The sequence below is a fragment of the Schistocerca cancellata genome, chromosome 6 (assembly GCF_023864275.1).
Source record: "Schistocerca cancellata isolate TAMUIC-IGC-003103 chromosome 6, iqSchCanc2.1, whole genome shotgun sequence".
NCBI lineage: Eukaryota > Metazoa > Arthropoda > Insecta > Orthoptera > Acrididae > Schistocerca > Schistocerca cancellata.
This window is the reverse complement of record NC_064631.1, coordinates 575,230,831-575,246,504: the sequence shown is the minus strand read 5'-3', so window position 1 is coordinate 575,246,504 and position 15,674 is coordinate 575,230,831. Positions and strand designations below refer to the sequence as shown.

The following is a 15,674-nucleotide window of genomic DNA, read 5'->3' as shown; positions in this document are numbered from 1 at the left end:
CAAGTGGCAGCACTTTCAGAGTTAATCAGCCTTCTGCCCAACACTATGAAAGCAGTGTCTCACAGTGCACCGAACAATACGAGACAGCCAGTGAATAACCTTTCGTTACACTTTTGAACAGTGATTCTTCGAGGGCAAACAATAAGCAATGCAACAAATTTTTTCTCGGCCAATTTCGATTGAAAAATGCAGAATTTGTTGTGGGACTTCGAAATGTGCGGACACTCTCATTCGAGGTGATCAGCAGATTACAATCAGACACCTTGCTACTCAACTGGACGTCCGACAATTCTGCCCACCCGAGAGGAGCTCAGAAAAACTCGTTGGACTGTTTTTCCTCATCTGCCCGGATCTCGCACCTTTCGGCTTCCATCTGTTTGACCCAATGAAGGATGCTCTTAGTGACAAGCTATACGTGGATAATGCGGAGGTTATCGATGCAACAAGACGTTGACTCCAACGTCGACCAATACAGCGGTACCATGTGAGCTTACAGGCCCTCCCAATAAGGTGGCTTAAGGCCGTCGCATCGAAAGAAGATTATGTTGAAAAGTAGGCTTTTGTAGCCAATGGAGTGGGGAATAAAATGGTGTATTGGAATACTGAATAAAAACAACCTGCTTTCAGCAAAAAAGTGTTGCATTACTTATTGAACACCCTCTTAAATTTTCTGAATTATTTGAGCGGAAAGAATTTCAACACTGGCGAAAACAAATTAAATTAATATTTCTGCTTAAACTGTCACAAAGGACCTAAAATAAATAAATAAAAGTACTTTAAAGTTAACTGCGAGCTTTTCCTCTGCACAGGTACACTGCCTCATGGTTGTTTCCTTATAGAGATTCCGTTCCTGACCATGATGAAAAACATTTCAAATGAGTTACCCGACGTCCTGTAGTATTCGAAAAACTTGTCTGGGGTAGAGCACTTGCCCGCGAAAGGCAAAGGTCCCGAGTTAGAATCTCGGTCCGGCACACAGTTATAATCTGCCAGGAAGTTTCAAACTTGTCTGGGGTTGTCTTTAGTTTGTTAGTCGTACAGTTTGTCACTCGGATATGACGTCACATTTGATAAACAGCACAGCTAAATTGAAGATGTGTAAAGCCCTTTAGCAACCGCAGTTCCGTTACATAGCTACTACTCAAGGACAATGTTAAGTTGGTAATATCGTGACGAGTGAGAGTTAGTGTCTTACTGTCCTGCAACGGCTGTTAATGTAACAGATCTTGTAGCCCTTGAGGATTAATTCACGTAATGTGAGCATGATTCTACAACTACTAAATACGAAGTGCTCTCCTCGTATGTTATATATCTCCGCTTGACTCAATATTGCAGTAATTAAGAGGAATAAATAACATTCCACTGACCAAAATACCTAGGAAGTACATCTGCTTATTTTCCTGACTGGTTCATCACCAGCTCCTAGGCTGGATAGTGTTTACTTTAACACCATCTAGATTTCATGACTGGTATTTACTTCTTCAGAGAGAAAAAAGATATCAATGATAAGGTTTTCTGATGACATTGCTACCCTGCGTGGAAGTGAAGAAGAATTACAGCATCTGCTGAAACGAATGAATAGTTAAATGAGCACGAAATATGGATTGAGAGTGAATAGAAGAACGACCAAAGTAATGAGAAGTAGCAGAAATGAGAATAGCGAGAAACTTTGGGGGCCACAAAATATATGAAACTAAGGAATTCTGCTACCTAGCCAGCAAAATAAACTATTACGGACGAAGCAAGGAGGACATAAAAAGCGGACAAGCAGACTATCACTGGCGAAAAAGGGATTCCTGGCCAGGAGAAGTATCAAAAATAAGTCTTAACTTGAGGAAGAAATTTCTGAGAATGTACGTTGAGAGCACAGCATTGTATGATAGTGAGACATGGACTCTGGGAAAACCAGAACAGAAGAGAATCGAACCCTTTGAGATGTGGTGCTACAGACGAATGTTGAAAATTAAGTGAACTGATAAGTTACGGAGTGAGGAGGTTCTCCACAGAATCGTTGAGGAAGGGAACATATGAGAAACGCTGACAAGCAGAAGGGACAGGATGGTAGGACATTTGTTAAGGCATCAGGGGAGAACGTGCATCGTACTAGCGGGAGCTGTAGACGGTACAAACTGTAGAGGTACACAGAGATTCGAATACATCAAGCAAATATAAATACACTACTGGCCATTAAAATTGCTACACCAAGAAGAAATGCAAATGATAAACGGGTATTCATTGGACAAATATACACTCCTGGAAATGGAAAAAAGAACACATTGACACCGGTGTGTCAGACCCACCATACTTGCTCCGGACACTGCGAGAGGGCTGTACAAGCAATGATCACACGCACGGCACAGCGGACACACCAGGAACCGCGGTGTTGGCCGTCGAATGGCGCTAGCTGCGCAGCATTTGTGCACTGCCGCCGTCAGTGTCAGCCAGTTTGCCGTGGCATACGGAGCTCCATCGCAGTCTTTAACACTGGTAGCATGCCGCGACAGCGTGGACGTGAACCGTATGTGCAGTTGACGGACTTTGAGCGAGGGCGTATAGTGGGCATGCGGGAGGCCGGGTGGACGTACCGCCGAATTGCTCAACACGTGGGGCGTGAGGTCTCCACAGTACATCGATGTTGTCGCCAGTGGTCGGCGGAAGGTGCACGTGCCCGTCGACCTGGGACCGGACCGCAGCGACGCACGGATGCACGCCAAGACCGTAGGATCCTACGCAGTGCCGTAGGGGACCGCACCGCCACTTCCCAGCAAATTAGGGACACTGTTGCTCCTGGGGTATCGGCGAGGACCATTCGCAACCGTCTCCATGAAGCTGGGCTACGGTCCCGCACACCGTTAGGCCGTCTTCCGCTCACGCCCCAACATCGTGCAGCCCGCCTCCAGTGGTGTCGCGACAGGCGTGAATGGAGGGACGAATGGAGACGTGTCGTCTTCAGCGATGAGAGTCGCTTCTGCCTTGGTGCCAATGATGGTCGTATGCGTGTTTGGCGCCGTGCAGGTGAGCGCCACAATCAGGACTGCATACGACCGAGGCACACAGGGCCAACACCCGGCATCATGGTGTGGGGAGCGATCTCCTACACTGGCCGTACACCACTGGTGATCGTCGAGGGGACACTGAATAGTGCACGGTACATCCAAACCGTCATCGAACCCATCGTTCTACCATTCCTAGACCGGCAAGGGAACTTGCTGTTCCAACAGGACAATGCACGTCCGCATGTATCCCGTGCCACCCAACGTGCTCTAGATGGTGTAAGTCAACTACCCTGGCCAGCAAGATCTCCGGATCTGTCCCCCATTGAGCATGTTTGGGACTGGATGAAGCGTCGTCTCACGCGGTCTGCACGTCCAGCACGAACGCTGGTCCAACTGAGGCGCCAGGTGGAAATGGCATGGCAAGCCGTTCCACAGGACTACATCCAGCATCTCTACGATCGTCTCCATGGGAGAATAGCAGCCTGAATTGCTGCGAAAGGTGGATATACACTGCACTAGTGCTGACATTGTGCATGCTCTGTTGCCTGTGTCTATGTGCCTGTGGTTCTGTCAGTGTGATCATGTGATGTATCTGACCCCAGGAATGTGTCAATAAAGTTTCCCCTTCCTGGGACAATGAATTCACGGTGTTCTTATTTCAATTTCCAGGAGTGTATTATACTAGAACTGGCACGTGATTACATTTGCACGCAATTTGGGTGCATAGATCCTGCGAAATCAGTAACCACAACAACCACCTCTGGACGTAATAACGGCCTTGATACGCCTGGACATTGAGTCAAACAGAGCTTGGATGGCTGCCCATGCAGCTTCAACACGATACCACAGTTCATCGAGAGTAGTGACTGGCGTATTGTGACGAGCCAGTTGCTCGGCCACCATTGATCAGACGTTTTCAATTGGTGAGAGATCTGGAGAATGTGCTGGCCAGGACATCAGTCGAACATTGCATCCAGAAAGGCCCGAAAGGAACCTGCAACATGCTGTCGTGCATTATCCTGCTGAAATGTAGAGTTTCGCAGGGATCGAATGAAGGGTAGAGCCACGGGTCGTAACACATCTGAAATGTAACGTCCACTGTTCAAAGTGCCGTCAATGCGAAGAAGAGGTGACGAGACGTGTATACAATGGTACCCCATACCATCCCGCCGGGTGATACGCCAGTATGGCGATGACGAATACACGCTTCCAATGTGCGTTCACCGCGATGTAGCCAAACACGGATGCGACCATCATGATGCTGTAAACAGAACCTGGATTCATCCGAAAAAAATGAAGTTTTGCCATTCGTGCACCCAGGTTCGTCGTTGAGTACACCATCGCAGGCGCTCCTTTCTGGGATTCAGCGTCAAGGGTAACAGCAGCCACGGTCTCCGAGCTGATAGTCCATGCTGCTGCAAACGTCGTCGGACTGTTCGTGCAGTGGTTGTTGTCTTGCAAACGTCCCCATCTGTTGACTCAGGGATCGAGACGTTGCTGCACGATCCGTTGCAGCCATGCGGATACGATGCCTGTTATCTCGACTGCTAGTGATACGAGGCCGTTGGGATCCATTACGGCGTTCCGTATTACCCTCCTGAACCCACCGATTCTGTATTCTGCTAAGTCATTGGATCTCGACCAACGCGAGCAGCAATGTCGGATTCGATAAACCGCAATCGCAATAGGCTACAATCCGACCTTTATCAAAGTCGGAAACGTGATGGTACGCATTTCTCCTCCTTACACGAGCCATCACAACAACGTTTCACCAGGCAACGCCGGTCAGCTGCTGTTTGTGTGTGAAAAATCGGTTGGAAACTTTCCTCATATCAGCACGTGTCGCCACCGGCGCCAACCTTGTGTGAATGCTCTGGAAAGCTAATCATTTGCATATCACAGCATCTTCTTCCTGTCGGTTAAATTTCGCGTCTGTAGCACGTCATCTTCGTGGCGTAGCGATTTTAATGGCCAGTAGTGTAATTGAGGGTGTAAGCCCGTAGGGTACAACTGCCACTCTGAGATGAGAAGGTTGCTACAGGAGAGGAGATGGTGGCGGGCCGCATCAAAGCAGACAGAAGACTGATGACTCAAAAAAAAAAGAGCTTCTTTTAAACCTTTCGGGCTGACAGGCAGTTCTCGAAGTATTTAATTATTCACTGACGGTCTCTTCCTCCCCAAGCATTTGCCAATTTCTCTGAAAAATTATTCCCGCAGATGTGGATGAAATGGCAGTTTTTGCACTTGGACCGCGGCCTCTCGTCGCGGAAGTTTTAACTGAAATGTTTAAACTGTATATTAATTAGAAATTCTGCATGATGATTACAGATTATTGATCGTTTCACAATGGTGTATTTGCACCAGCATCGAACATAAATAGGTGACATTACCATCATCTGAAAGAAGGAAATGCAAATTTTCATTGTTAGCATTCGAATGCACATGGTGTAAAGAAGGAGACATCTACTTGTTTGCTGTTTGACAAGATAGTGGCACTACCGATCACTCTCAGGAGATGTTTGCTAGAGTACTGTCTTGACGTTAGTCAACTGGTGCAGATAATTTCGCGACGGACGTGTGTAGCCCATGCAGTCCGGCGAGTTTCATATTAAGGCAGCAAGTCAGAACGCAGGATCAGCCAACAGTTGCAGTTGCCGAAGTCAACAGTGGGGAAGGTTCTACGGAAGGGACTGCAGTGCATCCCGCATACATCTGCTACTGATACAACAACTGTAGCCTAATCCATACATATTATAAAAAGGAATGTATGTTTGTGTGAGATATATATATATATATATATATATATATATATATATATATATAGAGAGAGAGAGAGAGAGAGAGAGAGAGGGAGAGAGAGTGAGTGCGTGTGTAAATCCATACATATACAAAAAGGGATGTAGGAATGTGCGTGTGTGTGTGTGTGTGTGTGTGTGTGTGTGTGTGTGTGTGTGTGTGTTTTTTCCCGTATCTGCTCCTAAACCACTGAACTGATTTCAACTCAACTTGGAACGTATATCCCTTACTGTCAGGCAAAAGTCGCTTTGGAGATAAGAACTACCTACCAGCCATAGTTCAGGAGATATAACGTCATAAACAATGAGATGCATGGAAAACTGCTCAATCATTATTGCTCAGTCATTACTGCTCAAATTATTACTTCTGAGCTACTAACTCCATTCGCAATGAACTTCGCAGACAGTATATATATATATATATATATATATATATATATATAGCTAAAGGAACCTACAAAATATATCACGGAACCGAAATAGTTCGGAAGATATGACGTCATAAACACTGAAATGCTTGAAAAACTGCCGCATAATGCGTGACGTTTAAATTTATTACTTCTCTACTACAAAATGTATTCGCAGCATTTTTCCTATACAGTATCCACATTTACCGTTGGATTTTTCTACCAAAGTATATCACGGTGGGACACACAGCTCAAGAGATATGTCGTAAATATGCGTGAAAAATACCGCATCATGCGTGAAGTTTTAATACATTATTCTTTACCACCGAGGCGCTGCTACAGTCTGATCAACTTAAAGGAAATACCGGACACCTGGCAGCGCTTTTGACAACTCTCAAATGTGAAGTGCAGACGGCTGTAGAGTTATGAAGAGACGTTGCCATAAGACGTTTACAAAATCGCATTGTAGACAAGTAACGTACAGAAACTGTCCGGTGTCATCTCATACCGAGTCGATTGCAGGAGTACATACAAGGTTTCGTTTCTAATTAAAAAAATGGCAAAAATGAATATCTGGGCAATGCCGAATTTGTCAACTAGTTGTCGTATAAGAGAGGGAGACGTTATGTAAAAATTGCATGGCCGTTGTCAAACAGGATGAGGGTTTGCTGAAGTATATGATTGTTAGTCACGAAGCGGAATTATATTTACATAAAAAAAGTCAGTGTCCAGATATGAAGATACGAGATTGATAGCTGACAGCATAAAGACAACCTGTTTTATATATTTTCGAAACGACCTAAGTTTGACCTATTTGTCTTCGCCGAAACTATTAATTTGATCTTGCCAGGCGACTAACGTTCTTGGCTATTGAACGTAAAATCCTTCTTACTCCATAATTTACGTGGTAAAAGAGACGTACACAATAATTAACCTTCGAAAGCAAATTTCGCGATACATTAGGAAGAACGTTAATTATGTTACTCCCAGCTCGTTTTGTATAATGGTGGCATGTCTTAGTGACGGAAAAAGGACTTGACTGTCTACGTCTACACTATCTGATCCCTCCAACGCTGTTCCATCCGCGAATAGTGCGTAGGAAGAATGGTTGTGGTAAGACTCTGTACTGGCTCTAATTTCTCGAATTTTCTCCTCTTGGCCAATGTGCGAGATGTATGTGGGGCGAAGTAATATGTTGTCTAATTCCTTCTGAAAAGTGCTGTCCCGAAATTTCAATACTAAATCTCTCCGTGTTGCACAACGTCTCTCTAGTAACGTCTGCCAGTATAGTTTGTTTAGCATCTCCGTAACGCTCTCTCGCCAGCTAAACGATCCCGTGACGAAACGCGCCTCTCTTCGTTGGATCTTCTTCTATCTCCTCTATCAGTCATACCTGATAGGGGTCCCAGATAGATGAACAATACTCAAGAATCGGGCAGACAAGCGCCTTATAAGCCACGTCTTTCGTGAATGAGTTACACTTTCTTAAGATTCTTCCGATGAATCTGAGTCTGGTGTCTGCTTTTACCACTATTTGTTTTAAATGGTCATTCCACTTAAGGTCGCTCTAGATAATTACGCCTAGATATTTTACGGCAGACGCTGTCTCCAGCTGATGTCATCAATAGTGTAGCTGTAGAGTAGGGGATTTCTTTTCCTATGTATGCGCAATATGTTACATTTATTTACGTTCAGGATCAACTGCCAGAGTCTGCAGCATTCATCGATGTTTGTTTGACTGCCTTACTGGGCCGGCCGCGGTGGCAAAGCGATTCTAGGCGCTTCAGTCTAGAACCACGCGGCTGCTACGGTCGCAGGTTCGAATCCTGCCTCGGGCATGGATGTGTGTGATGTCCTTAGGTTAGTTAGGTTTACGTAGTTATAAGTCTAGGGGACTGATGACCTCAGATGTTAAGACCCAGAGTGCTCAGAGCCATTTTTTTGCCTTACTGGGAAGTCCTGTATGCTTGCATGGTACCTACCACTCTACTGGTCGACGACAAAGCCAAAGTCAGTAGTGGAGCACCCTGCACGTAACCCCACTCTCCATTGTTGCCAAATTTATTCAAGATGGCGTCCAAGATGGCGGCGATGGATATGGCAACATCGCCATCATGACATGGCAGGAAGTTCAAATTTTGGCGGGAAGATAGGTCAATTAGGCTATCACCACTAACCTAACACCCTCCCCCCCTCTTTACTCTCCCAGATAATGGCGGGATGTTCAAATTCCAGTAGGACAATGCAACACACCATAGCTACCTCCACTAACCTAAGAAAATGGCGGGAAAATACATCACTTGGACTACCTCCACTAAACTAAGTCATCCGACCGCCAGTTCTTCCTAGGAATTGGTGGGGAAAGAATTCAGACTGGTGGGCTGCCGAATAGGATGGACATAAGTTTCTATTTTGTGGGCAGTCTTTATTTAAACAATTTGACGCAGTAGCTCCGTCCAGTGTGTCCACCATGACCAGAGCGCCCTCAGCAAACCGAAGTCACCCTCAGAACTGTTGTACAAAGTTGTGGTCAGCTAATACCAGTGTCCATGATGTAACAGATTCCAAATCATCCCTATAATTTACAAAGTCACGTAAGGCGTTTCTCATGTCTAGAGAACCAGAAAACGTGTCTTCCACCTGTCTTTCTCCTGTTAGATGCACACACCACAATCGATGTTCCCTCAACTAAATAAAGGCACGAAATTTAATGAAGCAGACAACAGGACAATTTACATGGGAGGGAACAAAATGGTCCAGCGTAAACACACGTCCATAATGAATCTTCTCAAATTTCCACGCGATCACGAAAGCTGTCCGACACATACTAAGTATTAGTTCGCTATTCGGCCGTCTAGAGGACGACACGGTTAAGTCAACCCCAACAGGCCTCTCCATTCTGACAGTTCCTACCATTAGCCGAAAACGCGAATCATTCCCGGCACAGGTCACTGGCGCTGCACACCAATAAAGCATAGGCAGAATCATCATCTTAGGAAGCCAGCCACATATATTTTTTATCACTGTACTTACAAATAAATATTACGATCGCGGTCTCAATTTGACGACATTCGACAATGAGCGAAGTATCGGAAGTACACCCTGCTGACGGCTGTGGACCTCGAGATGGAAATATCTGTACCATTCTTATGACTTGACAGTTCAGGCTGCAGTTCTGAATTGTGTGAACAGCGTTAGATCAGAAGACCGACACAGTTCCGTTAGTTCACTTAGTTCAGCTCAGGCTCCAGTTTGAACTGCGTCAGACTGGTAGACCAAAATCGCTCCAGTAGTTCACTTATCTTAGTTCAAGCTCCAATTCCGACCTTCTCCTCCTTGGAGCCCTGTTTACACTTACTACATAGTTTTATTGTTTTTGCGCACTTTATTTTCTGTACCCTTATCTAAATAGTTCTTTCCCATCATAAGAATTCATTTGTGTTAACAGTTAAATGAGTTTTTCCTTTTGCCGAGCCCTGTCAGAAAAGAAACGCCAGATAAACACTCTTGGTGACAATGTGAATATTTTAATTTTTAGAGTTTCCCACTACCCAACTTCCCAAGTAAATGCTTGGGTTATAATTGAATGCATCAGCCCTTCCTAATTAAAAGATTGCATGTGCAAAAAAAAAAAAAAAAAAAAATCACTTATTAGCAATACACACACTGGATCTGTTCCTAAAGTTCATTCAGTTTTTGCAGGCGATAAATTTAGCTGCAAATTTATTAGTTTAAGGGTTTTTCTCAGAACTCTTATTTATTGGTACTTAACAGTAAAAATGAACTATGTAGTTTCTTTTTAACTAGTTCGTCGAACTAGTTCCGTAAGAAGAATTTGTGGATTTGGCAACTTTAGGGTGTAATTTGTGAGCATTTTGTACTGTTGCTTAAGAGTAAAATGAACAATCTTCACTTTAGCAACAAGAGTCACAGCGAATAATCAACTGATATCCATTATACCAACTTCAATCATTCATTTTTCAGATGTTGGTAGTTCCCATTTTATCACAAATCTCTGACACGCATCGCTCTCGTAGCGAAGTTGGAGTACAGTTGAGTGCGATACGTGTTAGAGTGAGGATCTTGCGAAGCATTTTGGAAATATGTTGCTAATCGCGATTCGTAAAGTTAGTTCCGATAATTTTCTAGACACATCTCAGTTTGTTTGTAAATAATATCGGGTTTTAATATTAATTATGTCTCATATGGTTTATGTATTACGTTAGGGAATGTTTTTGTGGGAACTTGTTGAAAGATTTCTTCCATTGTTCAAATCATGCTTCAGAGACTGATGCATATGTTAATGTTTTGCCGCAGGTCAAAAAACGCGGATTGAAGAATGGCTAAATGAAGCGAAATTTATGTCTCATCACAGTTTAAATAGTTACCACAAGAATTGAAATTGAAACAAAATGACAAAACAAGAGGCTGATCTTACGACAAATATGACAGAACTTGCGCGACAGTGGAATTTTCGCGTCAAGGCAGATACATTGCCCGGAGAATCAGTTTGTGTGGTTGGAAATTGTGAACAATTGGGCAATTGGAAGAGCAGCCAAGCTGTCCAGCTTACTAAAGTATTAGATTCGGGGGATGGGTAAGTATTAATGTATTTTACTAAGTTCTGTTTACTGTGTTATTTTGTCTGAGTCTGCGCCAAATTAAGAAAGTTTTTCATCAAACCCCTTTCTCTTTTTTGGTAAAGAATAAATTAGTAGTGATGCTAGTTTCTTGCTGATTATCACATACTGTTTTGATGACAGCTTGGAATCCTTACTGTGTCATACCAGTAATTATATTTTTTTCACTTGTGTGTTTTGCCAACAAGGATCGTACAGTTTACTAAATAAACTGTGCTTATTGATGCAAAAGTAAAAATGGTCTTCAGAAACACATACAAAATCGTAGCTTGGTACAGGAGGGAGTTTAAGCATACAGGTGTACAGTATACTTTCATTTCATGTCCAGTCAGCCATAGGGGATTTGACTAAATATAAAAAACAACTAAATCTGTGGATAGCTTTTTCTACCCTGCAAAGGATTTCTTTTTTATTGTATAATCGTTTGTGAGCTCAAACTGATGTTTACTGTGTAGATTTTTTTGGCCCTTTGTTGTTGGTTAATGACTACATCTAGTCCAAAGGTGGTTGTGGATACACAAAGTCTATGCAACAGGGCAGGTTAATAAATAAATATTGATTCTCCTAGTATGAAACATCAGTGAGGACATGAAGTGTAAAGTTAGAGCCTGGATACCTCTTCTAAATCCTGAAGACTTAGACCTGTTGGTGTTTGGTCTCTTTGTGTTCAGCCTTAATGATCCAGTAATGTGGTATAAAATGATTGATGAATGCTGCCTTACCTTTTTTGTGCCATATTTGTATTGTTTCAAGAGTGGTGCAGTTTCTGGACCATCTGAGGCACTATGTCACTAGTCATTTTCATTTAGTACTTGGACCTGTTGTTCTGAATCAGTAAGAGTCTGAAGACATCAGGTCGCTAACGTTTCCCATTCAACCGTAGCAAACTTTGCCGATTAAACAGTTTCTGTGGAAGCACTTCAGTAGATGAAGAAGAACTGCACAGCATTGGCAAGGAAAAGTTTGTTTCCTCTGCAACACTGCCCTCTCATTGTGGTAGATTGTGTTCAAAGCAGAAGTTTGCTCTCCCTCTAGAATATCTAAGCAATTGTAAGTTTATTATTTATTTCAGTAATAGAGAAAGGCAATGTCCGTTATGGTGAATGACTACAAAAATAGCAAATTTTAATTTTAATTTCTCATTCATAAATACCAACCCTTTCAATTTAATCCATTGTGTTGTCACATTTCTAGAATTCATTTTCTCATGGTTTAACCATTCTCAGGGCCTTATCCTTCATTTTTGTACCATATTTCTTTGATATGGGCATAGGAGGTCCACAGGTATTTGTCGAGCAGGTGTGTGGCAATGGTAAGCTTTAAAGGGCCTTTGTGTATTGGAAAACAGCATTTGTTTCCTATGGTAAAATATTTAGCCATTTTATTGCCTTTGTATGTCAAACTGCCTTTGGAATCCCATAAGAAAAAATTTTCTTGCTTTTGGGGAGTTTCTGATCCTGAACACAACTGTATTGCTTTCTCCCATAGAAATGTATAGGCGTAGTGCATATCAATTCAGGCAGGCTAGGAAAAAAAATCTTACCTTCATAATCTCAGATGTTGTTGAATTTAGCATATTTTAAAATGAAGAATTAAGTGTGGAACACACAATTTTTTTGTTTTCTCCAAAAAAAAGTCTACTCTGAGATACAGCCCTCCAAGGATGACACTGTGCGCACCATTTTGAAGATGCAAATTTTGGTAAAAATTTTAAAATGCTGTATCTCCGGAACAGTTCGAGATATTAAGTTTTTTTTTTTTTTTTTTTAAAAGATAATTGCTTTATGATTACGAATAAATCAGTTTGGAAGGTAGGAGACGAGGTACTGGCAGAAGTAAAGCTGTGAGGACGGGGCGTGAGTCGTGCTTGGGTAGCTCAGTGGTAGAGCACTTGCCCGCAAAAGGCAAAGGTCCCGAGTTCGAGTCTTGGTCCAGCACACAGTTTTAATCTGCCAGGAAGTTTCATTTCAACTAAAAATATGTTCCACTGCTTCAGTATCTTCCTTAGATACCTTCCTGTTGAACCAATAGGAACTGGAGCACTTACAGTCTTCAAAACATTGTGAACAGGAAGTAAGCACTGATAGTGTTGATGCTGTCCTTCAGCTGGAAACCTATATGCAGCTACCATGTGGTAGCATGAAGTTCACTACAATTTTGTTTAACTCATAAGTGGTGTCTATAATCTCTGCAATCCATCAGTCACAGTCATACACACAAGCCACAAACATCCCCCTTCTATGTCTTCCAGAGCAAGGGTCTATAAAGACAGTCCTCCGTTTTCAGGGCAGTCACCACATTCTTGAAACAAACAAATCTCTCGCTTTACGTCACAGACTATTAATGACTTCACACGCCCAACCCAGGTGTCACATGTCCAGTAAGTTCTTCAAAGTTATCACACAAACACGTAAACAGACATCTCTAGGTGGGTGTGGAACTACCGACTTTGGGTGTAGTGCATAAAATTTTGATCTTCCAATATGTGAAGTGTATAGTTGCTCTTATAAATTGCAAAAGTTTCTTTAATACTGCAAGTCCTGTACCTCTTCACTTTCACAACTTTTTGACATTCAGCTGTTACAGTTATAGTATCTTTTTGTTGGCACTCTGGCAAGAACAGTCCCATTTATCTTCCAGATAAAATGACTGCACTATGTGAACTTGAGCTGCTTGACTGGCACTTCTGAAGGGGGGGGGGGGGGGGGGGGAATCTGTAAATTATATATGGTCACTGGTTCGAATCCTGCCTTAGGCATGGATGTATGTGATGTCCTTAGGTTAGTTAGGTTTAAGTAGTTCTAAGTTCTAGGGGACTGATGACCTCAGATCTTAAGTCCCATCGTGCTCAGGGCCATTTGAACCATCTGCAAATTATAAAAAAATTCAAAAGGTGACAGTAAAAGAACTTCGACAGGCCTGTCCAAGTGGAGGATACCATTGTAATCATAAAGCAATTATATTTCAAATAAAAAAACTCTAAATAAATATCTAGAACTGTTACAGAGATACAGCATTTTAAAAAATTTTCTGAAATCCCCATTTTTAAAATGGTGTTTGCAGTGTCATCTTGGGAGGCCTGTAATTCCCCCCCCCCCCTCCCCTTACTTACATCAACTAAATTCAATAACATCTGGCACTTTGAAGGTAACCTCCCTGCCTGAAGTGATAAATATTACGTCTATGCCAGTATGTGTATATCATCATTGTATTGAGTAACTAACTGTTTGAGCTGTAAAATGTGGCGTGTTATAAATTTGTTACAGGTGCATGTGGTCTGGTGTCGTCGATATACCATTGCAAGCAGTTGAATACCGTTATTTTATATGTGTTGTAATTGAGCCAGATGTGGCAATCTCTCATGAGAAAAGATTAATAATTCGACGCTGGGAGACTCATTGGCAACCTCGCATTATTCCAAAGAATGGTAATTTTTTCTTGTTGCGTAGAAGTAAATTCTTATGAAACTTCCTGGCAGATTAAAATTGTGAACCGAACCCAGACTCGATCTCGGGACATTTGCCTTTTACGGGCAAGTGCTCTATCATCTGGGTGAGGTACTGGTGGAAATAAAGCTGTGAGGATGGGGCATGAATCGTACTTGGGTAGCTCAGATGGTAGAGCACTTGCCCGCAAAAGGCAGAGGTTCCAAGTTCGAGTTTCAGTCTGGCACACAGTTTTAATCTGCCAGGAAGTTTCATCTCAGTGCACACTCCACTGCAGATTGAATATTTCATTCTGAAAGTAAAGTCTTAGATTCTAATAAATGTTTTGGAGCGTGTGAAATGAGGTTTTGATAGTTTTTTACTGGTAATATTACTGATATGGTATTGTGCTCACCTAGGAATGTTTAGATAATTTGTGGTTTGTGCATTGTATATAATTTAAAGGCAACAGTTTGGAATTGAATTAATACTTCCAACTCATGTTTGTTTGTTCAGCTAATGGAAAGATTATCTTACCATGCTAGCATCTTTATAATGTGAGTTTTCTCATAGTGTATGTTATTTAACAAGGATAATGGAAAATAGTTCAGAGGAGTGTGTTGGTTTTTCCATATTTTCTACTTCTGGTACTGTTTTCACTAATGAAACCAGTGAATTTGTTCTGATTTTATTTTAGTGACTTCAAATGTTGAGAGACAAGTGGAGGATGAAACTTTTGGTTTCCATGATGATTATTCAATGGTTGATAGAGGTTGGCTGACAAGCGAAACTGTGATTCAGTTTAAAATCTTCAACAGTGCATTACAATTCTGCAGAAGGAAATATCTAGATAAAAAGGTACCTTCTTTGCTTACTTTTTGTCAGATGTGAGATAATATTGAGTTATTATTCCAAGTATGTAGTAGAAGATCAAGCATTAAGAGGTTTCATTATGTAGATTCTTGTTTTTATCTACATGAAATGAATTTGTAAACTGCATTCCGTGCCCCCCCCCCCCCCGTCTTATATATATATATATATATATATATATATATATATATATATAGAAGGAAACATTCCACGTAGGAAAAATATACCTAAAAACAAAGATGATGTGACTTACCAAATGAAAGTGCTGGCAGGTCGACAGACACACAAAATTCAAGCTTTCGCAACAAACTGTTGCCTCATCAGGAAAGAGGGAAGGAGAGGGAAAGACGAAAGGATGTGGGTTTTAAGGGAGAGGGTAAGGAGTCATTCCAATCCCGGAAGCGGAAAGACTTACCTTAGGGGGAAAAAAGGACGGGTATACACTCGCACACGAGTTGCTCTTGTGCAACACTCAAGACATAGCTGAAAAGAAGAAAGAATTCACTCTGAAAACAGATATGGTATTTATTAATTTTAAGAA

The 15,674-nt window shown here is 42.2% G+C and overlaps 1 protein-coding gene across 4 annotated transcripts in view; it reads left to right on the top strand.

Annotated features, from left to right (window-relative positions):
* The window catches only part of LOC126088604 (glycerophosphocholine phosphodiesterase GPCPD1-like), a 272,534-nt gene that overhangs the window by 188,800 nt on the left and 68,060 nt on the right, over positions 1-15,674 (top strand). For 2 of the 4 annotated variants that reach the window (XM_049906819.1, XM_049906816.1), the window contains 3 exons: positions 10,516-10,795; positions 14,105-14,265; positions 14,961-15,121. In XM_049906819.1, coding sequence (XP_049762776.1) covers positions 10,611-10,795; positions 14,105-14,265; positions 14,961-15,121 — 507 coding nt within the window. In that variant the 5' untranslated portion in view covers positions 10,516-10,610. Of the gene's footprint in view, positions 1-10,217; positions 10,366-10,515; positions 10,796-14,104; positions 14,266-14,960; positions 15,122-15,674 lie in introns of those variants that run through there. The other 2 variants (XM_049906817.1, XM_049906818.1) reach the window with 2 other exon arrangements.